The sequence below is a fragment of the Neovison vison genome, chromosome 6, assembly GCF_020171115.1.
Source record: "Neovison vison isolate M4711 chromosome 6, ASM_NN_V1, whole genome shotgun sequence".
In the NCBI taxonomy this organism is placed as follows: domain Eukaryota; kingdom Metazoa; phylum Chordata; class Mammalia; order Carnivora; family Mustelidae; genus Neogale; species Neogale vison.
The window spans coordinates 106,411,213-106,435,898 of NC_058096.1; the positions used below are offsets into that span (position 1 = coordinate 106,411,213).

The 24,686-nt window shown below is 43.5% G+C and overlaps 1 protein-coding gene across 2 annotated transcripts in view; it reads right to left on the reverse strand.

Annotated features, from left to right (window-relative positions):
- MCF2L2 (MCF.2 cell line derived transforming sequence-like 2) overlaps window positions 1–16,274 on the reverse strand; it is a 249,011-nt gene extending 232,737 nt beyond the window's left edge. For both annotated transcript variants that reach the window (XM_044251864.1, XM_044251865.1), the window contains exon 1: window positions 15,714–16,274. In XM_044251864.1, the coding sequence (XP_044107799.1) occupies window positions 15,714–15,789 (76 nt within the window). In that variant the 5' untranslated portion in view covers window positions 15,790–16,274. The remainder of the gene's footprint in view (window positions 1–15,713) is intronic.
- Between the last annotated feature and the right edge of the window lie 8,412 nt (window positions 16,275–24,686).

Consider the following 24,686-nt stretch of genomic DNA (forward strand, 5'->3'; position numbering starts at 1 on the left):
CGTCCCTAACACCTGCCCTCATGCCCAGCCCTGAAAGCCTCTGTAAATGTGGTTAGTCTCAAATCAGGTCTTACATAAGGAGACAAGGGCAGAAGGACCTCTTTCCCCTCAGTGACTGAATTAATTCTAGCCTTCTTGGGTACAGAAAGAGAAAAGGGCTAAAACGAATTTAGACTGATCTGATAACATATAAACAAACAAACAAAAAGACACACAAACCAAAACCTCAGCTGAGCATGATCTGGGCTCAGACACCTGGACAAAGAAATCCAGAGGTAACTCTCATAGGCTGGGCAAGCCCAATGTGCTCTAGCATGTGGGGCACCTGTCGTTTGGGTCCACCTATTATACTTTGTGCTTGACTCTCCCTCATAGTAAAGTCCTTTAGACTCAGGGGCTCTTCTGTACTAAAAAAAAAGCACCTGCACGTGCTGTTACTTGCCATTGTAACTGGGGGTTATAATTTTACTAGACTGTTTTTCCCTAAGGTTCTGGTGGTTAGCACCAGAAGTACATGCAGACAGCACTCCTAAAAATTTCTTCTTTCACAAAGGCTTATTCCTGTCAAAGTGTTACACATTTATTACCTTTGCTTACTTAAAGACTATAAAGTTAATCTTCACTTTTTTTAAAGATTTTTTTAATTTATTTGATATAGAGAGAGAGGTCACAAGTAGGCAGAGAGGCAGGCAGAGAGACATGGGGGGGGGGTGGATACAGGCCCCCTGCTGAGCAGAGAGACTGATGCGGGGCTCCACCCCAGGACTCTGAGATCATGACCTGAGCCAAAGGCAGAGGCTTAACCCACTGAGCCACCCAGGCACTACATTTTTAATGGTAGTTTTATTTGGAAGAAAGTGACTATTAATAAATGAACATTTCAAGTGGTGGGTAAAATACTTACACTCAGGGGACTAATGCTTTTAGCTTCCATTAGGTCTTCCAAGAGATTTTTTAAAACTCACTAATAACACATCTATGCTTTATTCGTTTATATGCTCTTCTGTAATGAGAAATTAAACCAAGGCCTGGAAGCCTGCCAAACCTGACTTTTAATTCCACTCAGTTTGACCACAGACAAGTTTCTTGATCTACTTAACCCTCAAATTTCTCCTCCATTAAAAAAGGACTGTACTTCTGACTAAATTTAATGAAATCAATAGTGTGGATAAAGCACAATACGTGACATTAAAATAAATGGTGGCGATGATACCACCATTTTTTAAAAGATTTATTTGTTTGTTTATTTGACACAGAGAGAGCACACGCACAAGAGCACGGAGCCTCCTGCGGGTTATGACCTGAACCGAGAGCAGATGCTCAGCCAACTGAGTTACCCAGGCACCTGACAACATCATTTTTAATATTATTTCCATATCTTCTAGCCTCTACAACTTCTCTCCCCCAGAAAAAGGATCTATATTCAGAAGGAAAGAAAGTGAGATGCCATATATAGATCTACCTTCCAGCTTGAGGCCATTCCTTCTTTCAAGGTAAAGCTTAAAGCTTCTCAGTTGTCCAGTGAGTTCTAGGCAGAGAATGGAATAAACAGGACACCCAGCACAAGAAGACCAGTGCAGTTAACCAAAAGCAGCCATTCCCTTACCCCACCCACTTAGAATGCTTTCCCCTCTCTACCAGCCTATATCTCCTTCCTTCCGATCAAGCTCAAGTCATAAATCTAGTATACAGCTTTCTTGAATCACGGAAGTTCACAGCTTCAGCCTCCAAACAACTCACAGGCTATAAGCCTGCCACAGAGCCTCACTCATGGTTGGCACTCTCCAAAAATCTGTTCACTGACTAGTTGGTTTCTTGATGTAGTTGTGGTGCCTAAGTACCCAAGTGGCCACACAAAGGCAGTGGGCCTTGGACTATAGCCCAAAGAAAAAAGCAGTACAGTGCACAAAGGGAGTGGTTTCTATTTTGCCCAGAGCTAGCCCTTAAAACTGTCCAAGTATTTCATACTCTTACTGATTCTAAAGATTGAAAGTGCCTTCCAAGTTACCACACTTGTTCTGAGAGGTGAGTGCACAGCTTAAAGCCCTCTGCTCTGAGGACTTACTCCCCAGTCCAAGACCAAACCAATTTCTGAACCCACAGCTGATACGATCAGAAATGTCTAAGTTTCCTCTGAGCTGGGCCAACCAGGCTCTCCAGAAAGAGACTGTGTACAGACAGATCCAGAGACTGAGAATCAGTTAGTGATTTCTCTAGATCTGGAAGGGGATCTGGCTGGAGTGACGATGTGGAGTCCATACTCACTGGTAAAAGAACAGAGGGCTAGTCTGCAGAGAGAAGCAGAAGAATGTTACAGACACCATAGAGAAGCAGAGACCAGACTAGGTAACACAAGGGAGAGATGCCCAGCCACCTCAGTTCTCCACTGTACATCTTGTTGATGAGGCCCATGGAGCTTCCTGTTTTGAGGTTCCCACACTCCACAGCCTGGAGTAATAATTACTTGAGTAATAGTAAAATTACTTGAGTAATAGTGCTCAGGAGTTCAAATTCATCTCTGAGATGAAAGCCTGGCCTTGCCACCACTAGCAGAGTGCTACAAAACAAACTATTTTGTCCTTTGTTAACCTGAATTAAATATACACATCTTTAGTAACATCAGTGTGTTAAATTCCAAAATCTCTAAAGCTTATTATAATCATTATTGCCTGTTAGTAAGAAATAAGTGCTTGAATTAAGTAAGTCTATGATAATGAGATAGTCTTGCTTTTTAGATTCATTAAAATCAATCAATTCCTACCTTTTAAAATAAGCAGAAAGAGAACCTACACCCATTTGGGATGAGCTAGTCCATGGTGCCAGACTAGGCTCAAGGCTCTCTGGCTGGGCCATACTCACTTACCTAGAGGGAAACAGACATGACAACAGCCTTACCCTTCAGGAAAAATCCCAAGAGAAGCAGGACCATTTCCATTTTGATCCTCAATGATTTCAACTATCCTGGCAGAGATTTTTATATTAGCTACATTAATTATTAATTCAGCAGAAATTTCAGACTACTTGATGCCTTTTTTAAAAATAAGAAACACAGATGGGCCTTTATAGCACAAATGTAGGCCCCTGGCCAAGACAGGCCAAGGGAGGCCGAGTTTAGGGGGCCAGGCATCCGATAACTGTGCCCAACACCCATGATTCCTGGACAAGAGAGATCCCTGTGCTTAGCTAGTTCCTGGATAATAGATGGGAGGAAACATTTTCATCCAGCTGAGCACTCTTTTTTTTTTTTTTTTTTTTTGACAGACAGAGATCACAAAGTAGGCAAAGAGGCAGGCAGAGAGAGAGGAAGGGAAGCAGGCTCCCCGCTGAGCAGAGAGCCCAAAGTAGGGTTCAATCCCAGGACTCTGGAACCATGACCCGGGCCGAAGGCAGAGGCTTTAACCCACTGAGCCACCCAGGTGCCCCCCAGCTGAGCACTCTTAAAAGTGAACTGCAGTTTTTTTTTAACATTCAAGATCCCCACCACCTGGGAAAACAAAAAGAAAAAATTTTGAGACCCAATTTACTAATATAGTTTGCAAAGTTCCTAGTAGCTTGCCTGTAGCAACGCTGTGATGAAAGGAGGCTCTGAGAATGAAGCACATTTTCCCTGTGAAATATACACAAGGTGAAAAGCCAAGGAGACATTCTACTTTCCCCCTGGAACTCAGAATGTTGGAAAAGAGTGCTCACTCTTACCCTGACACCAAGAAAAAGCCAGATAAACCAAAATTATAACCTGTCCAGAATCTATATTAACAAATAAAAAGAAATCACCTAAAAGATTTAAACAAATTGTGGAAGGTTTAAGTATGGGCTAACATGAGCCGGGATGTAAGGGGAGCTCCCAGCTACCTGCAGGCTCTTCTCCCTAGAGTGGTTGCAGGCTGGGAGTCTGGAGAGAGCCTCTGTCGGGTGGGGGTGGGGGGCAGACCAGGAGGAGAGATGCCCAGGAAAAGTTTATTTCTCCCTGTGGAAAAAGCCTTCAGATGCGGGGGTGGGGGTTGGCAGCCCACTCTTTAACTGGACTCTAGGGTATAGGTGAAGACCCACTGCAGCTTGAAGAAGATTAAAAGAAAACAAATAAAAATCCCTACTTCTGGGGGAGGCATAGAAAACTCTCCCAAAGAATGTCTGCCCAAAAAATCTGGTTCAAATTATTTTAAAGCCCTTGCAAACACAGCCCAGCTCCAGTGCGTCATCGTTCCGTACCTACAGCGGTGACAGAATGTGGAGCAGCAGCCCCTCACTACATGATGGCTTCACCATCTCCAAAGCACACTGCATAGGAGGCAGGCTCTTCAGGGGCTTTGCCTTTCTCTCCAGCATCTCTGCACAGCTCCGGCTCATTCCAAAGCAAGAAGCAAGGACAGGGGCTGATCCTCAGGAGGAGGACACACGCTTCCACCCTCCTCAAGGCTGCTGTTCACAATCGCTGCCGCTGTCACAGTGAAGGCCCGGAGTCCGGAGGCCTTCTCAGAACCTTTGCCACCGCTGCCTCCCTTCCTCAGCTGTGCTGGCCCCACTGCTTCATCCTGCAGGCATCCTTTTTTCAACCTGTGCCCTGCAGAGCAAGCTTGCACCACTCGGGCTGCAGTTTCTAGTGAGTACTAGGGGCCTACGGGTAGAGTACTCCTCTTGACTAGACTAGAGGGTCAATAAAACACTCCTTCTCATGCTTCTCCTGCTAGTCCATAAAGCAAACAATTGAAGTCATTCTATACTCATGGAGTCTCTTTTGCTACAGTCCTCAAAGGATTTCTGTTTGACTACTTTCACTACATAGGATCATTCCAACTTGTAAAATAAACAGAGGGACTGATAAAAGTATCACCCTACATTAGAGATGAGGAAATTCAGGGAATAAAGACATCTTTTCCATCCAATTAACATGTGATTCTTGATCTCCTATAATGAGTTTAATTTAGCTTACCAGGCCATTAAGCAATCTTAGTTGGGATTTCTACCCTTAAGTAAGACATGCCTATGTTATTACATAAGACTTGAGAACATGTCCAACCAACAACTAAAATATATATCAGTACTTGGAATAAAAAGGAAAAATCCAAGCTAGACTGTAGTCAAATGCTCAAAAACACGTATGAGAGGGATACCAACTATTATAGGCATTCAGAAAAGACGGGGAGGCTGGCCTGGCCTGGCCCATCCCACCAAGGGCTCCTGGGGAGGCCAGGCTTGAGGGAAACCCTGGAGATTCAGACAGGCAGGTAGAGTACTGCTGGTAAGAGTAATCACAAATGGTGGGGCGTCTGGGTGGTGCAGTGGGTTAAAGCCCCTGCCTTTGGCTCAGGTCATGATCTCAGGGTCCTGAGATCAAGCCCCCTATCGGGCTCTCTGCTCAGCAGGGAGTCTGCTTCCCCCTCTCTCTCTGCCTGCCTCTCTGCCTACTTGTGATCTCTGTCTGCCACATAAATAAATAAAATCTTAAAAAAAAAAAAAGAGTAATCACAAATGAGACCTAGACAGAAGAAAGGGAGACCCAGGGAGGCTAACGGGTGGGTGGACCTAAATGAGGATGCTTTCCAATCACTCAAATAGAACAAACAAAAGAAAGAGCTTTTTCATGAACAGTGCCAGGTACGGAGCTAAACCTCAGGATATACAGACAACTCAGACATCTCCCTGTCCTCGGGGAGCAGACAATGGGATGGCAAGGCAGAAATCCTCCCCCAATACCAAATTAACATAAAAACCCAGCTTTTTTAAAAAAAATTACTTTCAAGCAGCAGTAAGAATTTTTGCCTTGATATAATAGAACATAGACTTTGAAATCAGATCTGACAGATCCTGACTTTCTATCTCTTGTAACACGATGGCTTTAAGCAAATTACTGAACTTGTTTTTTAATTTGCAGTTTTGACATCTTCAAAATGAAAGTAATAACGCCTACTTTCCAGAGCTGTAAAGATACAGAAGCATACGTGAAAACTAACTAACACTCAATAAATTTAGCCAATATTTCTAAACAGTTAAAGTTGAAACACTTCTTGGACTTTCTAGTTTCTTGCTTGAAATCTGTGCCTTGGGTTAGGTTGTTAACTCACAGGTTTTTTCAAGGTCAGACCATGTAGAATCCTGGTCTGGAAGCCAGCAGGGAACTGGAGGACTAAAGCTTTAGTAGGTGCAACTGTTGAAAGCAGATCAGACTCCCTGGCTAATAAGCTCAGTCACAACCTGCAGACACTCTGGAAATAGAAGCCATCATGATGGGAGAGGTCCTCTCCAAGACTAGGAGGAAGAACGCTTGCTGGTAGAAATATTCCCCTCTCCTGTGCTTTTATAACCTGCTACCACCAGTGGGAAGACACTGAGGGTGTCTCAAGGGACAAGAGTCACGTAATCGCATTCTGCTTCTGAGTTTTGTTTTTGGCACTACAAAGGAGAAAGCAGAGAAGTGGCCCCAGATAGTGAGAACATACTTTCCTCTAAAGCAACATGTCAGGATTAGCCTTCAGCCCCCTGGAACAGCCTTCCACAAGAAGGTGGGTGCCAAGAGGAAGAGAAGGACACTGATGGTGCCTATGATGTACTAAGACAAAAAACAAAGTAGATATGCTGTCCTTGTATGTAAAGCCATTCTCATTATCTCTGCTTCTCCAGTTTCTCCCTCCAACATTCCCTCCAAAAGAGGCATTCACAAGGCACTATTTACACATTCATCTTCTACCAATCCTGTGAGATGGGGATTATCTGCATTTCACATGTGAGGGAACCAAGACCTGGAGGGAAAGTAATGGGCTAAAGCTGTTTGCTGGCTAAGACTGTGCAGTCTTAGTTCACATCTGGAAAGGCAGGAATCAACACTGACATTCTCCACATTAGAAAAGATGGTCACCTCCAGAGTCAATATTGTCTAGACACTGATTCTAAGAAATCCTAATATAATGAATGACCATTTTCTATAACATGGATTGTGGTTATTATCATGACATTTTCATTAATACATTTGGTGCCCTTCACCAAAATCCGGCATTTCAGATCATAAACAAAATGGCATCCATTCAGGCTTCAGATCACCACTATGTATCTGAGTAACTCCTATGCCTGACACAGGTTACCAAAAAAATGAAATTCCACTCTTCTTCCTACTATCCCAATATGAACAACTCAAAGGCATAAGTCACAATATACATCACCAATGCTCAGTGGAGCAATGAGGTAGCTAGTCTCCAAGGTGGCAAATGTGACAGCAGAAAAACTCCTTCAAACTATGCCCCCACCCCCAAGATATCTGCATCCAAATGCCCAGACACTGTAGGTCAGGTTACATGGCAAAGAGAATTAAAGTTGCATATGGAATGAAGGCTGCTAAGCAGCTGACCTTAAAATAAGGAAGGCCAGGGTAATCCCAAGAATCCTTAAAAGTGGAAGACAAAGACAAAAGAGAAAAAAATGGAGATGGAGACACGAGAAAGACTAGCTAGATGTTGCTGGCTTTGGAGCAAGATGGAGGAAAGGGGCCACAAGCCTAGAAATGCAGGCAGCTTCTAAAAGCTAGAAAAGGCAAGAGAAAGGATTCCCCACAGCACCTTCAGAAAAGGATGCTGCCCTGGCTGACACCTTGATTTCAGCCTGGTGAGACCTGTCTCAATGTCTGAGCTACAGAACTGTAATAAAAAGAATTTGTGCTGTTTTAAGCCATTAAGTTTGGGGTGATTCAATACCAGACTTCAAGCTCTATTACAAAGCTGTCATCATCAAGACAGCATGGTACTGGCACAAAAACAGACACATAGATCAATGGAACAGAATAGAGAGCCCAGAAATAGACCCTCAACTCTATGGTCAACTAATCTTCGACAAAGCAGGAAAGAATTTCCAATGGAAAAAAGACAGCCTCTTCAATAAATGGTGTTGGGAAAATTGGACTGCCACATGCAGAAAAATGAAATTGGACCATTTCCTTACACCACACACGAAAATAGACTCAAAATGGATGAAGGACCTCAATGTGAGAAAGGAATCCATCAAAATCCTTGAGGAGAACACAGGCAGCAACCTCTTCGACCTCAGCCGCAGCAACATCTTCCTAGGAACATCGCCAAAGGCAAGGGAAGCAAGGGCAAAAATGAACTTTTGGGATTTCATCAAAATCAAAAGCTTTTGCACAGCAAAGGAAACAGTTAACAAAACCAAAAGACAACTGACAGAATGGGAGAAGATATTTGCAAACGACATATCAGATAAAGGGCTAGTGTCCAAAATCTATAAAGAACTTAACAAACTCAACACCCAAAGAACAAATAATCCAATCAAGAAATGGGCAGAAGACATGAACAGACATTTCTGCAAAGAAGACATCCAGATGGCCAAGAGACACATGAAAAAGGAAATACAAATCAAAACCACAATGAGATATCACCTCACACCAGTCAGAATGGCTAAAATGAACAAGTCAGGAAATGACAGATGCTGGTGAGGATGCGGAGAAAGGGGAACCCTCCTACACTGTTGGTGGGAATGTAAGCTGGTGCAACCACTCTGGAAAACAACATGGAGGTTCCTCAAAATGTTGAAAATAGAACTGCCCTATGACCCAGCAATTGCACTACTGGGTATTTACCCTAAAGATACAAATGTAGTGATCCGAAGGGGCACATGCACCCGAATGTTTATAGCAGCAATGTCCACAATAGTCAAACTATGGAAAGAACCTAGATGTCCATCAACAGATGAATGGATCAAGAAGATGTGGTGTATATATACACAATGGAATACTATGCAGCCATCAAAAGAAATGAAATCTTGCCATTTGCGACGACGTGGATAGAATTAGAGGGTATCATGCTTAGCGAAATAAGTCAAGCGGAGGAAGACAACTATCATATGATCTCCCTGATATGAGGAAGTAGAGATGCAACATGGGGGGTTAAGGGGGTAGGATAAGAATAAATGAAACGATGGGATTGGGAGGGAGGCAAACCATACGTGACCCTTAATCTCACAAAACAAACTGAGGGTTGCTGGGGGGAGGGGGTTTGGGAGAGGGGTGGTGGGGTTATGGACACTGGGGAGGGTATGTGCTATGTTGAGTGCTGTGAAGTGTGTAAACCTGGCAATTCACAGACCTGTACCCCTGGGGATAAAAATACATTATATGTTTATAAAAAATAAAATTTAAAAAATTAAAAAAAAAGTTTGGGGTGATTTATCCCATAGAAAATGGATACGGCAACTAACACTTCCACCCCTCATGGTGGGGCATGCGGATCTTGCCATCAGGAATAAGAACTTGTGCCCCCTCCCCTTGAATTTGGGCTGGGCCTGGGACCACCCCAACAAAAAGAACTTGGAAGTGACTTCACAGAACTTCAAGCCCAGTGATCAAGAAGTCCTGGCAGCTTCTGCTTCATCCCCATCAGAGACCTGAGCTTCGAGGTAAGAAGTCTAGACTACCCTGCTGGAAAATGGCCACATGAAGAGGACCTGGAAGATGAGATGCCACCATGGAAAAAGAGACCACATGAGGGAACACCAAGACGCCATCCACACAGCCCCAGGTACTGCCCCAGTTGCCATCTGATTACAAACGCTTGGGGGGATCAGCTTGTCGGGTATTTTGTAAATCACAAAAAGGTATGAAATTTTGTCAAATAACTTTTCTGTCACTATTGAGATGCTTATGTAGTTTTTTTTTCTTTATTCTACTGATAAGGTGTACTACACCAATTAATCTTCAGATGTTAAATCAGCCTTGTGTTCCTGGGATAAACCATATATGGTCATGGTGTATAATCCTTTTTATATGTTGCTGGATTTGGTGCTAGTATTTTGTTGAAGCTTTTCATATCTACATTCATAAGAGATACTGGCCTATAGTTTTCTATTCTTATAATGTCTTTGTATGATTTTGGTATTAGAGTAATACTTGCCTGATAAAATTAGAAGTGCTCCCTCCTCTTCTATTGTTGAGAAGGGTTGTGAATTGGTATTTATTCTTCTTTAAATGTTTGGTAGAAATTGCCAGTGAAGCCATCTGGTGTTTTACTCTTTTTTTGATACTGAAATTCTGTAAATGAGCCAACGTGATTCTATGGTCTAGAAAAAAGGGAAAAGGATATTCCTACTGTGTACTGCATGGGTTAAACACGTCTGGACACTTTCCACATGTGAGCTGCATATTTTTTGCAGGTATCCAACAAACTAACAAAATTCAAAGGAGGTCCCCACAGTGAATGACATCATATGAAGAACATTTAAGGGGCTTAATGTTTACTTAAAAATGGGATTTAGGAAGCAAGTCTATAAACACTTCGGAATTGCCCTTAAAAAATAAAAAAAAAAAAAATTTAAAAACCTGCCTGGCATTAGTCAATACTCAAAGTCCATCCCAAGGCACAACATATCATTCATTTATTCAACAAACACTTATTCTGCATTTCCTTAGAGGGAGGCTGTTAGGTAACAACAGACTGGTAATGTCAAGTCTAGGAGCAGAGATAAGACAAGCACACAATCTTTAGATAAGCTCTTGACATTACCAGTCTGTTGTTACCTAACAGCCTCCCTCTAAGGAAATGCAGAATAAGTGTTTGTTGAATAAATGAATGATATGTTGTGCCTTGGGATGGACTTTGAGTATTGACTAATGCCAGGCAGGTTTTTAAATTTTTTTTTTTTATTTTTTAAGGGCAATTCCGAAGTGTTTATAGACTTGCTTCCTAAGTGGCATCACAATTCCGGACTTCAAGCTTTATTACAAAGCTGTCATCATCAAGACAGCATGGTACTGGCACAAAAACAGACACATAGACCAATGGAACAGAATAGAGAGCCCAGAAATAGACCCTCAACTCTATGGTCAACTAATCTTCGACAAAGCAGGAAAGAATTTCCAATGGAAAAAAGACAGCCTCTTCAATAAATGGTGTTGGGAAAATTGGACAGCCACGTGCAGAAAAATGAAATTGGACCATTTCCTTACACCACACACAAAAATAGATTCAAAATGGATGAAGGACCTCAATGTGAGAAAGGAATCCATCAAAATCCTTGAGGAGAACACAGGCAGCAACCTCTTCGACCTCAGCCGCAGCAACATCTTCCTAGGAACATCGCCAAAGGCAAGGGAAGCAAGGGCAAAAATGAACTTTTGGGATTTCATCAAAATCAAAAGCTTTTGCACAGCAAAGGAAACAGTTAACAAAACCAAAAGACAACTGACAGAATGGGAGAAGATATTTGCAAACGACATATCAGATAAAGGGCTAGTGTCCAAAATCTATAAAGAACTTAACAAACTCAACACCCAAAGAACAAATAATCCAATCAAGAAATGGGCAGAGGACATGAACAGACGTTTCTGCAAAGAAGACATCCAGATGGCCAACAGACACATGAAAAAGTGCTCCATATCACTCGGCATCAGGGAAATACAAATCAAAACCACAATGAGATATCACCTCACACCAGTCAGAATGGCTAAAATCAACAAGTCAGGAAATGACAGATGCTGGCGAGGATGCGGAGAAAGGGGAACCCTCCTACACTGTTGGTGGGAATGCAAGCTGGTGCAACCACTCTGGAAAACAGCATGGAGGTTCCTCAAAATGTTGAAAATAGAACTGCCCTATGACCCAGCAATTGCACTACTGGGAATTCACCCTAAAGATACAAACGTAGTGATCCAAAGGGGCACGTGCACCCGAATGTTTATAGCAGCAATGTCCACAATAGCCAAACTATGGAAAGAACCTAGATGTCCATCAACAGATGAATGGATCAAGAAGATGTGGTGTATATATACACAATGGAATACTATGCAGCCATCAAAAGAAACGAAATCTTGCCATTTGCGACAACATGGATGGAACTAGAGCATATATCATGCTTAGCGAAATAAGTCAAGCGGAGAAAGACAACTATCATATGATCTCCCTGATATGAGGGAGTGGTGATGCAACATGGGGGCTTAAGTGGGTAGCAGAAGAATCCATGAAACAAGATGGGATAGGGAGGGAGACAAACCATAAGTGACTCTTTTTTTTTTTTTTAAGATTTTATTTTATTTATTTGAGAGAGAGAGACAGTGAGAGAGAGCATGAGCGAGGAGAAGGTCAGAGGGAGAAGCAGACTCCCCATGGAGCTGGGAGCCCGATGTGGGACTCGGTCCCGGGACTCCAGGATCACGCCCTGAGCCGGAGGCAGTCGTTTAACCAACTGCGCCACCCAGGCGTCCCCTATAAGTGACTCTTAATCTCACGAAACAAACTGTGGGTTGCTGGGGGGAGGGGGGTTGGGAGAAGGGGGGTAGGGTTATGGACATTGGGGAGGGTATGTGCTTTTGGGTAAATTGGAAGGGGAGATGAACCATGAGAGACTATGGACTCTGAAAAACAATCTGAGGGGTTTGAAGTGGCGGGGGGGGGTGGGAGGTTGGGGTACCAGGTGGTGGGTATTATAGAGGGCACAGCTTGCATGGAGCACAGGGTGTGGTGAAAAAAATAATGAATACTGTTTTTCTGAAAATAAATAAATTGAAAAAAAAAAAAGACAAGCACACAAAAACCAACCAACCATAATAACACAAGGGAGAGAATAAAAGGTGTTATGAGAGTAGAACAAAATCTACTTTGGAATTCAGAGCAGGAGTCTTTATTTCCCACTGGCAGGATCAGAGATACCTGGAGAAGGAAGCATTGAGTTGGGCTTGAAAGGTGTTTACTATGTTTGTGTGGAGAAATATATTAAGGGGTCATTCCAGGTGGAGAGAAAGCAGACACAAAAATTTAGAGGTGGAAACAGAGTCAGACAATATAGTGGAACAAAGCTAAAGAAAGAAGAGTAAAGAAGAGTAAAAAAATGTAAAAGAAGAATAAAGAAACATACATGTAAAAATATTAATTATTGGGGGATAAAACCAGAAGAGTGCCAAATAAAGTACAAAGAGCTCATACTCCAAGCTACAGAGAATGACAATGTAGAGGTATCATTAAAGGTTTTAGGGGGTGCCTGGGTGGCTCAGTTGAGCATCTGCTCCATCTCCTAGATGGAGGTCCCTCTTCCTCTTCCCCTCCCCCTGCTCATACTGTCTCTCCCTCTCTCAAATAAATAAGGGTTTTAGAAAATACAAATGCTGTATGTTTATTCCTGGTATAAGTTGGAGGCAAACAAAGAAGAGGCAGAAGGCTTAGACAATGGTTAGTCAGGAGGAATGAAGTCCTGAAGCAGGTCACAGGAAGGTCACAGTGGGAATGGACATTAGGAGAGAGACCCATGAGATTATTTCAGAAACTGAATCAACAAATTCCAGACCTGAATTGTCAAATCTAAGATACTGTGAAAGCAGAGCAGAGGAAGAACTGGCTGGGGGCACAGAGGCGGCAGAGTGAATATGGAAGCACAGTGTTATTACCCAGCTGAGTGTTTAGTATAGAACGAGGGAGTGTTCTCACCACAGTCTTGCTCCCAGCACTTCTCAACCCTCTCCCAACTCATCACACCCCTCAGGCTGCTCAGCAAGAAAATGCCTGAAAAGAACAGTCAAACACTGAGCCAATCCACTCTCGCAGATGTTAGGTTACTCAGTGAGACTGGTTACTCAGTGAGACTCTCCATGAAGGTAAAGGCTGGCTGCCCCCTCAATCAGATCCCCAGACAGACATCTAGACAGTTGCCTTCTGGTCCTGAGCCCACCATTCATTACCTCTGAAACCTTAAAAGATGTACTCTCTAAGTCTCAATTTTTTCATTTGTAACATAGGGATGAGAACCTATTTCACAGGTTTGTGAGATTACAGGAGGATACGGAACACTGCAAGACACACAAATGCCAGAGGTCATGAGAAGCTCTCTGACAGCAGAAACTACAACAAATTCATGTCTGTATCCTTCATGGAGCTCTAGAAAAAGAAGGAGCAAGATAGGCGAGAAAATACCAGAGCCTGGGCCCCACAGGCAGTTTGGCGTTAACCAAGGAATACTGCCTACCAGATCTTTGAGAAGATCCCACATCCAGAGAAATAAGTGGGACCTTAATAATCATCTACATCTACCTCCTCCCTTAACAGATGGGAAGTTTCATGCTGAGAGAGGCCCAGTGAACTGTCCAAGATCTTTAGTGGCATATGGGAATCTGAACAATAACACATTACAGTTTAGATGGTGCTTTTACCTGTACCAGTTTACAAAGAGGCTTCTAGCTGGGTGGGAAAGAATTCTTAAGATTCCCATTTTTAGCCTGAGGCTGAATGACTTGTCCAGGAAGGATTCAAATCCAGACAGTCATACCCCCCAGTCCACGGCTCTTTCTCTGCACAGCAACTTCACACACGCACAATTTCAAGCAAAATCATTTCAGCATTCAATATATTTCACACTCCAAATTCTGTTTGTTTCATCCTGCCTCCAGCAACATTTCACATTCAGCCTTCCCTGGTAGGATTCTAACGACCTTCTGTCTTTTTTTTTTTTTTTTAAGATTTTATTTATTTATTCGACAGAGAAAGATCACAAATAGGCAGAGAGGCAGGCAGAGAGAGAGAGAGGAGGAAGCAGGCTCCTCGCTAAGGAGAGAGCCCAATGTGGGTCTCGATCCCAGGACCCTGGGATCATGACCTGAGCCAAAGGCAGAGGCTTTAACGCTCTGAGCCATCCAGGCGCCCCACGACCTTCTGTCTTAAAGAAAAACCAGTTCCGAAGCCACGCTGGCACCAGAAATATATATTTTTTAATGAATCATCAAAACTGGGTCTTTCCAGATAAATCATCTTCACAAAGTATATCCCCACATGTGTATCATTCAAGATGTATATCATTATTGCACTAAATACATTGGATTAGGGTGCTCAAAGAGCAAGAAAACCCATTAATTGGAGCAATATATAAGTACTAAAAAGGCAGTTTTAGCAAATGGGCAGAACACTGAAGTAAAGACTTCCAGAGTTTAAAACTAATTTGCATTATGGAAGGTTCTCAACATTAAGGGACCAACATTGAAAATTATGCCGATAATTCTAGTCATCTGCATCCAAAGAATCTCTACCTGAATGTGTTTTTATGTGGGGGAAGAAAATGCTAAGAAGCAATCCACGTACCACTGTCTCAATGCCCTCTTTACTGAACAGGGCCTGTCCTCCCACCACAATCCTTATTGCAGGAGCAAGGCATGCATGTTCTGCTGCCCTGTTTTAACTCAACGGAAGAGGATTAACACGGCTCAGTCTCCTAAAAGCTGCACTGGCTTGTCATCCGGGGATCACCACAAGTGCGCGGACACCTCCAGGAGCTAGTTTCAACGCGCGCGGGCGCCAGGCTGCGTACCCTGCACCGTAACCTGCGTTTCACTACGCAGGCTTGTGGACAAGCCTCCGCGGTTGGCAGTAGTTTCTGGAAAGCACCTGCACTCGCTCAAGTTCCCTCTCCTTCTCGTTATCTCATAAACGGCGACACAACTACCCACCCGCGCCGGGTCAGCGCGGGTAACGGATCCTAACAGCCCAGCAGCCCTCAGGGGACCAGGCACCTGCCTGGTGAAGGCACCGGCCCCGCCGGGTGTGGAGAACCCCAGGGATGCCTGGCACTGGCCGCCCCCCGCAACAGCGAGGCCGAGACGCCCGGCCGCACCCCACCGCCTTCCCACGCAGGGCGCTGCCCGGGGGCTGCCAGTGCCGGCGAGCGCGGGGAGGAGACCCGCCCCAGAGCCTACGCCCCCACCTCCATTAATAAAACGCAAGGGGCAAAGAAGCTCCATTTACCGACATGAGTGATCACGGTGGCCAGTCGCCGGCTGAGCTCCTGGGGGGCCATTTCTTCCTGTAACCAAAACCGCATTTCACTGAAAAGCCACTCAGTATGTAAACAAAACAAAGCAACACGTAAGTGTTCCTGCGGCTGTCACGGATGGTGTTTCAAAGACATCTCCTCCCGAGGATGCGCTGCCCTCACGCTCTTCCTCGCTCTCTTCAGGCACGAAACGAGTCCCTCCCAGCCCAGGCCAACTTTGCGGGGCCGCTCGGCCGGCCACGCCCTTTAGGGGATTGTCTCAAAGACTAAAATCCAGCAGCTTTCCCAACGTAACGTCTGGCTTTCGGAGAGAGGGAAATGGCAATTGTGGACGTAAGAAAAACAAGTCGCCCCAAATCCCGCTGTAACTGCGCGTCGGGCTGCCCCGGCCGAGGAAGCGCCCCGCTCTCTGGATTTGCTGTCTGGGTGGGTCGGGTCTTCGGCGCCGCCTTCCGGTGGGGTGAGGAAGAACGCTGCTCCGCCGGCACGCGGAGGGAGCTCGGAGCCTGCGCGCACAGGGCGGAGGAGCAGGAGGAGCGGGAGGAGCCGGAGGAGCGGGAGGAGCCGGAGGAGCGGAGGAGCGGAGGCGGCGGCGGCGGGCGGCCAGAGGACCCGACTCCTCCGCGCCGGCCGCCTCACGCCCCGCGGCGCGCCCAGCGCTCCCGCCTCCTCGCCCACCGCTCCCCGCCTCTGGCAGCGCGCACGCGCCCGAGCGCCGTCTGTTGCCAAGTGGAGAGCTGCGCCCCTAGCCCTGCGCGGAGCCCGCGGGAGTGGGTCGACTCACGGCGCGTCCTCGCAGCTTTTGGGGAGAAGAGACGGCGATTTAGGCGCTCCTGCTGGTACCGGGGTTCTGAGCACCTGCCTCGGCTCCCCTCCTTGCCTGCCAGGTGCCTGCAGAGTGACCGAAGCGAGGAGGGGGCTGACAGGGAGAGGCGCAGCCATCCCGCCGGGGCGGCTGCTCACACGGCCGCCCCTACCCCAGGGCTTGTCTCACGCGGTAATCGGCTTGCGCTGGACGCACCTGCCCTCGGAGCCCGGAGCCCGGGCTGTGCGCGGACAGGGCTGGGCACGCATGTGCGCACACCCATCTCCACCGTATGAGCCTTTTCCTTTGTGCAGCTACTCCAGGGCGCCACCGCTCCGTCTGCCACGGTCAGGCGCGCCGAGGCTCCATCCTAACAAGGCTCTAGCAGAAACCCCACGCGGGGCTCTTCTCCCTGTCAGCCCCGGGAGCGTCTTCTCTGGGCCGCTCTCCCGAAGCAGTCCACGTCCTGCAGCTTCCTCAGATGGCCCCAGATACTACCTGACGGGTAGCGAACGACTAACCCCGTTCCGCAGAACTCCGCAGCCAAAGCCTAAGCAAATGCGAATCGGGTCAGGTTGTTCCTCAACCCATTCTACAACGGGGGACCCTGAGGATCTGGTCGCAAGAATGCCACGACCATCACAACTTCTTTTTTCCCCGCAGATTTAAGGCTTTTTTTTATTGTGTTGTATTTTATTTATTTGACAGAGAGAGCACAAGCAGGCAGAGAGGCAGGCAGAGAGAGGAGGAAGCAGGCTCCCCGCTGAGCAGAGAGCCCGATACGGGGCTCGATCCCAGGACCCTGAGATCATGACCTGAGCCAAAGGCAGAGGCTTTAACCCACTGAGCCACCCAGGCGCCCCCATTACAACTTCTAAGCCAATGCCAGGAAGCTCAGCTCTCCTCTTTGACATGTAAAAAGCCAGACCCCAAACACTCCGGATCTAATTTCAAATAGTGGCCAGTCATCCTGGGGGGGGCGTGTGAGGACATTTTTATGTTTTCTGTAACAATTGTGAGCTGTGGTTAAGAGACGTTTCTCCACATATAACTTGAGTTTCACGTGGAAAATTACTCTCTCCTCTGAGGTGCGGTCTCCGCACTCTGCCTGCCCAAGTAGAGAAACCATTTTCATAGCAACCACTTGAAGGTTCAAGAAACGGTTAAAGACACAAAGAAGTGAGACAACTCTGGATTGCGTTCCCATGGTGGTTTCTCTGCCTGTTCAAGAGTCACAGGTATTTTTGAGGAACCAAAGAAGTGTTTCTTGACGATCATAGTCAGAACCCCAGTGCCCAGAGTCAATTGTGAGTTTCCATAACTAGAAACAAGCACATTGCTAGGGAGGCAGATGATGTGCGGCATTCTGGCCTTTACAGATCTGGTGACCTCCGGCTTCCTGGACAGGCCCTTATGTGTGAAAATTATGAAAAGGAGGGAGAGTGGGAAGGGGGAAAGAAGAGGGGGCAGAGGAAACTGATAAATAGGAATGAGATAGAAAAGAAACTGCACTCCTTTTCCACATCTGCACCTTCACAATCTTCAAAGGTTTCCATGGAGATGAACTGGCTGAATTTATGACAAGATGTAGCAGGCAGTGCCTGTCCTCAGAAACCAGTTCTGTCCCTCAACTCTAACATGTGCTCTTCCAGGGCCCCAACTGCTTTATGTGGGCTATGAGGAGGTGGGTCTGTGGTCTCCAAGTTCCCTTTTCCAGTACTGAAATCCTGACATTGTAACTAAGAAGATATGACTGCTCAGTGTGCAACAACCCATACCTTGACTTTTCCCCAAGAAAACAAATGGTCATGGTCTCCATTGTTCTTGTGAATATGGACATTCCTATTGTCTTCTCTTCTTCCTCTACATCCTCCTCCTTTTTGTGCCTCATTTTCTCCTTCCTAATTATGATCTATTTCCTATGTCCGACAAATCACATTGCTCCAATATCTGGCAAAATCAAGGAACAAGCCAGAATAGTCTGCCTCCTTCTCCAGTAAATCACTAAGCAATCAGTCACATCCATTGCACATCTATCATATGCCTGGGGTTGTGATAGTTAGTGTCAAGTACAGCAACTGCCACCACCATATAGTAAGTGACTACTCTGCCTGGTGCAATGGTAGGCATTTCACAGACGTCATTTAAACCTCACAACCACCCTTTAAGGGCTTTAGTCTCATTTTACGATGTTGCTAGTACAAAGACGAGACTGTATTACTAGTCTTATGAATCTAGACATTTCTCTGCCTTCAAGTAAAGATTTGCCTAAGCTTGGAAAGAGAAACCACCTCCAAGCACTGCCAAGGTAGATTTCATCTCTGTTGGTGAACTTTCAGCACAATGAAGAGAAAGAAAGGACCCACTTTGGGTGACACAGATGAGGGTAAGGGATGCCTAGGCATCATGGGTTCATCCAGTAGAGTCTAGATACATGGTTTTCAAAGTAACAGAATCACCTAAAATACAGTTGTTTTTAATACAACTTCCTGGCTCCAACCTCCAGAGATCTGACTCAATAGTATAGAATGGAACCCAAGAATTTGCATTTTGAACAAGTCCCTGGGAAAACTGATACTGCTGGTCCTTGAACTACATTTTGAGCATTACTGGCCTAGAGCAGGGTTCTTTAAATTTCTTAGATTGCAAATCACAGTATGATATAAATTTTACCTCAAGACACAGTAGACATACAAACACATAATCAAAACAAAAGTTGTATGAACAATTTCTTTTCCTTCTTTTTCCTACACATGAAGCCCTGAAATACATTTTATTCAATTTCAGTTTTAAAAAACAATGGCCCAGGGTGCCTGGGTGGCTTAGTTGGTTAGACATCTGCCTTCAGCTCAGGTCATGATCCTAGGGTCCTGGGATCAAGCCTAGCATTGGGCTCCCTGCTCAGCAGGGAATCTACTTCTTCTTCTCCCTCTGCTGCTCCCCCCCACAATTTGTTCTGTGTGTGTGCATGTGTGTGTGTGTGTGTGTGAATAAATCTGAATAAATTTTAAAATGAAATGAATGAATTTTTAAAATTGAATGAATAAATTTTATTCATTTATTTCATTTATTTAAATAAATTTATTTATTATATTTATTATTTATTTATTATATTTATTTAAATAAATAAATTTATTATGTCATTTATTATAAATGAAAATTTGTTTATTTATTTATTTAAATTTATTATGTTTGTTATTTATTTATTATATTTATTTAAATAAATAAATTTATTATTTCATTTATTATAAATGAAATTTATTTATTTAGATTTCTTGTATTTATTATTTATTTATTATATTTATTTAAATAAATAAATTTATTATTTCATTTATTTAAAATTTATTCATCAAATGAATAAAGTTTAAAATTCTTTTAAATTAAATTAAAATTTTTTAAATGGCTCAAATTGGGGAAATTTGCATTTGGAAAGTAGAGTATTTAGTTATGTAAGAAAATGTCCTTATTCTTTTAGAGATATATACTGAAGTTTTTAGGGATGAAATATCACTGTCTATAATTTAAGCTACCTTAGCAGGGAGAATAAATGAGATGAATACTAAGAAATGTTCATAATTATTAAATCAAGGTAGTATATGGGTTGTTTAAATATTCTACTTTTATGCATGTTTAAATCTTTTTCATAATAAAACGTTTTTTAGAATGATTGTTTGGACCTACTCAGTTGCTTGTATGACCTGTAGGGAGCTGCTGCCAGCAGTTTGAAAAGCTCTGGGCAAGGGCAGAGCAGAGGAAAACAGAAGAGGGAGAGAAATGGTAGAGATAAGGGAAGGAAGGTAAGGAGAAGGTGACAGGAGATGGAGGATAAGGGAGGTAGAAGTGCACTCTGGGAGGGGGAGGGATACCACAAATGCCTCAAGATAATGCCCCTCTAAAGGGCCTCATCCTCCACATCCCACTCTATCTTCACTGTCATTCTGCATTGGACCCTGGGCTACTTGGCAAGGAAAATACCTTATTCAGTTCTGTAAACCCCACAGTTCCTGGACCAAGCCCAGAATTAGAGAACATACATCAGTCAAAGCTTCTCATTTCACAAAGGCCTTGGAACTGTCTCAAGGTTGCAATGTTGCCTCTTTCCCCCAGTGCTGCCGAGTAAGATAACCCTCTCTGTGCCGGGAGCCCGGCTGTTCTCATGTGTAAGACCACATTCCTGTCTAAAGAATCACACCATAGGGCATCTAATACACAGCTGACTGGAAAGGTGAACACAAGAATGTGAAAAAGTCACCTGGACTCACACCATCCTGACAGTCATTCCACTGTCACCTTGCATCTCCTAACAGCTGCCCCTGGCACAGGAGAGCATGTGAGCATGCAAGTGCGTGTACTAGGAGGGGGACAGGACACCTGCCTGTACCTCTGTACTTTCACTCTCCTCCCCCATATATGTCCTCTCTCATATTTAATCTATGGTCAAAATAATGTATTTTCTTTGCAAAACACATTAGCAAAGTATAAAAAACTGAAAGGAAGAGGTAGGAAAAAAGAGAATTGATCATAATTCCATCACCTGTAGGCAAAACCACTTGGAACTTTATTTTTTTTAATTATTTTTGTTAACATATAATGTATTATTTGCCCCAGGGGTACAGATCTGTGAATCATCAGGCTTACACATTTCACAGCACTCACCATAGCACATACCCTCCCCAATGTCCATAACCCAGACACCCTATCCCTACCCACCTCCCACCAGCAACCCTCAGTTTGTTTTGTGAGGTTAAGAGTCTCTTATGGTCTGTCTCCCTCCTGATCCCATCTTGTTTCATTTTTTCCTTCCCTACCCCCCACAACCCCCTGCCCTGACTCTCAAATTCCATATATTAGAGAGATCATATGATAGTTGTCTTTCTCTGAATGACTTATTTTGCTTAGCATAATACCCTCTAGTTCCATCCATGTCATTGCAAATGGCAAGATTTCATTTCTTTTGATGGCTGCATAGTATTCCATTGTGTGTGTGTGTGTGTGTGTGTGTGTGTGTGTGTGTGTATGCCACATCTTCTTTATCCATTCATCTGTTCATGGATATCTAGGTTCTTTCCATAGTTTGGCTATTGTGGACATTGCTGCTATGAACATTCAGGTACATTGCTCTTCAGATCACTACATTTGTATCTTTAGGGTAAATACCTAGTAGTGCAATTGCTGGGTCCTAGGGTAGCTCTATTTTCAACTTTTTGAGGAACCTCCATACTGTTTTCCAGAGTGGCTAAATACCCAGTAATGCGATTGCTCTATTTTCAACTTTTTGAGAAACTTCCCTACTGTTTTCCAGAGTGGCTGCACAAGCTTGCATTCCCACCAAAAAGGGTTCCCCTTTCTCCGCATCCTCCACTTGGAATTTTAAAGTATATTTGATGTATTATTTTCATTAATATACTTTTTATTAGGGCATTTTTAGGCTTGCAAAAAATTGAGCAGAAAATACTAAAAATACCCATAAACCCAGTCTATCAAAACAGTTTCTCATATAATTAACATCCTTTATTTGTGTGGCATGTGTATTACAATTGATGAATGAATATGGATACATTTTTAACTAAAATCTATACATTAAGGTTCACTCTTTGTATTGTACTATTCTATGGGTTTTGACTAATGTGTAATGTCTTGTATGTATCCACCATTACAATTATACAGAATAGTTTCACTGCTTTAAAAATCTTCTATGCTCCAATGTGGGGGGGGGGTCATCCTCCCTTCCCCTCAAATTTGGAGCAACCACTAATCTTTTTACTGTCTCCGTAGTTTCACCTCTTCCAGAATGTCATATAGTTGGAATCATACAGTATGTCGCCTTCTCAGACTGGCTTCCCTCACTCACCAATATGTATTTAAGTTTTTTCTGTGTCTTTTTATGGCTTGTTAACTTGTTTCTTTTTATCACAGAATAATATTCCTTATATTCTGTTGTATAATGGTATCTGTTTATCCATTCCCCTACTGAAGAACATCTAGGTTGTTTCCAGTTGGGGGCAATTATGAATAAAACTGATATAAACATTGTACACAGGTTTTCATGTGGGTTTAAAATTTTTTTAAAGATTTTATTTATTTATTTGACAGACAGAGATCACAAGTAGGCAGAGAGGCAGGCAGAAAGGCAGAGGGGGAAGCAGGCTCCCTGCTGAGCAGAGAACCCGATGTGGGGCTCGATCCCAGGACCCTGGGATCATGACCTTAGCTGAAAGCAGAGGTTGTATGTGGGTTTAAAATTTTTAAATCATTTGGGCAAATACCTATAAATGCAATTGCTTGGTTGTGTGGTAAGACTATGTTTACCTTTGTAAAAAACTACAAACTGTCTTATAAAACCATTAACATACCCACCAACAGTGACTGAGAGTTCTTGTTGGTCCACATCCAAACTAGAATTTGGTGTTGTCAGGATTTTGGATTTTGGCTATTCTAACAGGTATTAGTGTTATCTCATAGCAGTTTAAATTTGCAACCACCTGATGATATATGACAGTAAGCAACTTTTTGCATGCTTATCAGTATATCTTCTTTGATGAGGTATCTGCCCACTTCCTGTTCTTTTTTTATTGTTGAGGGGGTTTTTTGAATATTTTATTTATTTATTTGACAGAGAGAGAGAGAGAGAGAGCACAAGTAGGCAGAGAGGCAGGCAGCGGGGCGGGGATGGGGGGAGCAGCCTCCCTGCTGAGCAGAGAGCCCAATTCAGGGCTTGATTCCAGGACCCTGAGATCATGACCTGAGCTGAGGCAGAGGCTTAATCCACTTAGTCACCCAGGTGCCCCTTATTGTTGAGTTGGGTTTTTTTTAAGATTTTATTTATTTGTTTGACAGACAGAGATCACAAGGAGGCAGAGAGGCAGAGAGAGGAAGAAGCAGGCTCCCCACTGAGCAGAGAGACTAATGCGGAGCTCGATCCCAGGACCCTGCGATCATGACCCCAGCAGAAGGCAGAAACTTTAACCCACTGAGCCACCCAGGTGCCCCTTATTGTTGAGTTTTGATAGTACTTTGTATATTTTGGACAGAAGCCCTTTATCAGATACATGTTTTGCAGATATTGTCCCCCAGTCTCTGGCCTGTCTTTTCATTCTCTACACATTGTCTTTTGCAGAGCAGAAGTTTTTAATTCTAATGAAGAATAATTTATCAATTTTTTTCTTTCATGGATCATACATTTAGTGTTATATCTAAAAGTCATTACCAAACCCAAGGTCACCTGGATTTTCCCTTACATTTTCTTCTAGAAGCTCTATAGTTTTGTGTTTTATATTTAGGTCTAGTCCATTTTTAGCCAATATCTGTAAAAAATGTAAGGTTAGTGTCTAGATTCATTTTATTACATTAGATTCCTAGCTTTTCCAGCACTACCTGTTGAAAAGACTATCTTTTTCCATTGAATTTCCATTGCTCTTCGTCAAAAATCAGTTGACTATACCTGTGTGGAAGTATATCAAGACATTTTATTCTGTTCAACTGATCTATTTGTCTATTCTTTCACCAACATCCTGCCATCTTGATTACTGGATGAAAATGTCTACAGTTGGGGCAGATGGGTGGCTCAGTCAGTTAAGCATCTCCCTTCAGCTTAGGTCATGATCCTGGAGTCCTGGGATCAAGCCCTGTGTTGAGCAGGAAGCCTGCTTCTCCCTCTCTCTCTGCCCTTCCTCACTGTTCATGCTTGCTTGCTCTCTGTCTTGTGTGTTCTCTCTCTCTCTCAAATAAATAAATAAAATCTTTTTAAAAAGACTGTGGTCACTGTGTATATGTACATATTAGATATATGTGTGTTTTATTAAATTTTGCTATCAGTATTATACTCACTTCATAAATAGAATTTGGAAGGTTTCCTTATTTCTGTGCTCAGGATAGAATTAATAGCAACCAACTCATCTGTTCCTTAATGTTTCTCAATAGAATTTTCCTATGAAATAATATAGTCCTGGTGATTTTGTGGATGGAGTTGTGGGAAAATACAGTTTTCTGACAACATCTGTTTATTCTATGGTAACTAGCCTATATAGAATTTCTATGTTTTCTGGGATGTTTTGATAAATTATATTTTCTTGAAATTTCATCTGTTTCATCTAGGTTTTCAAATATATTACATAGAGGTGAGTGATGTGATGCCATATAA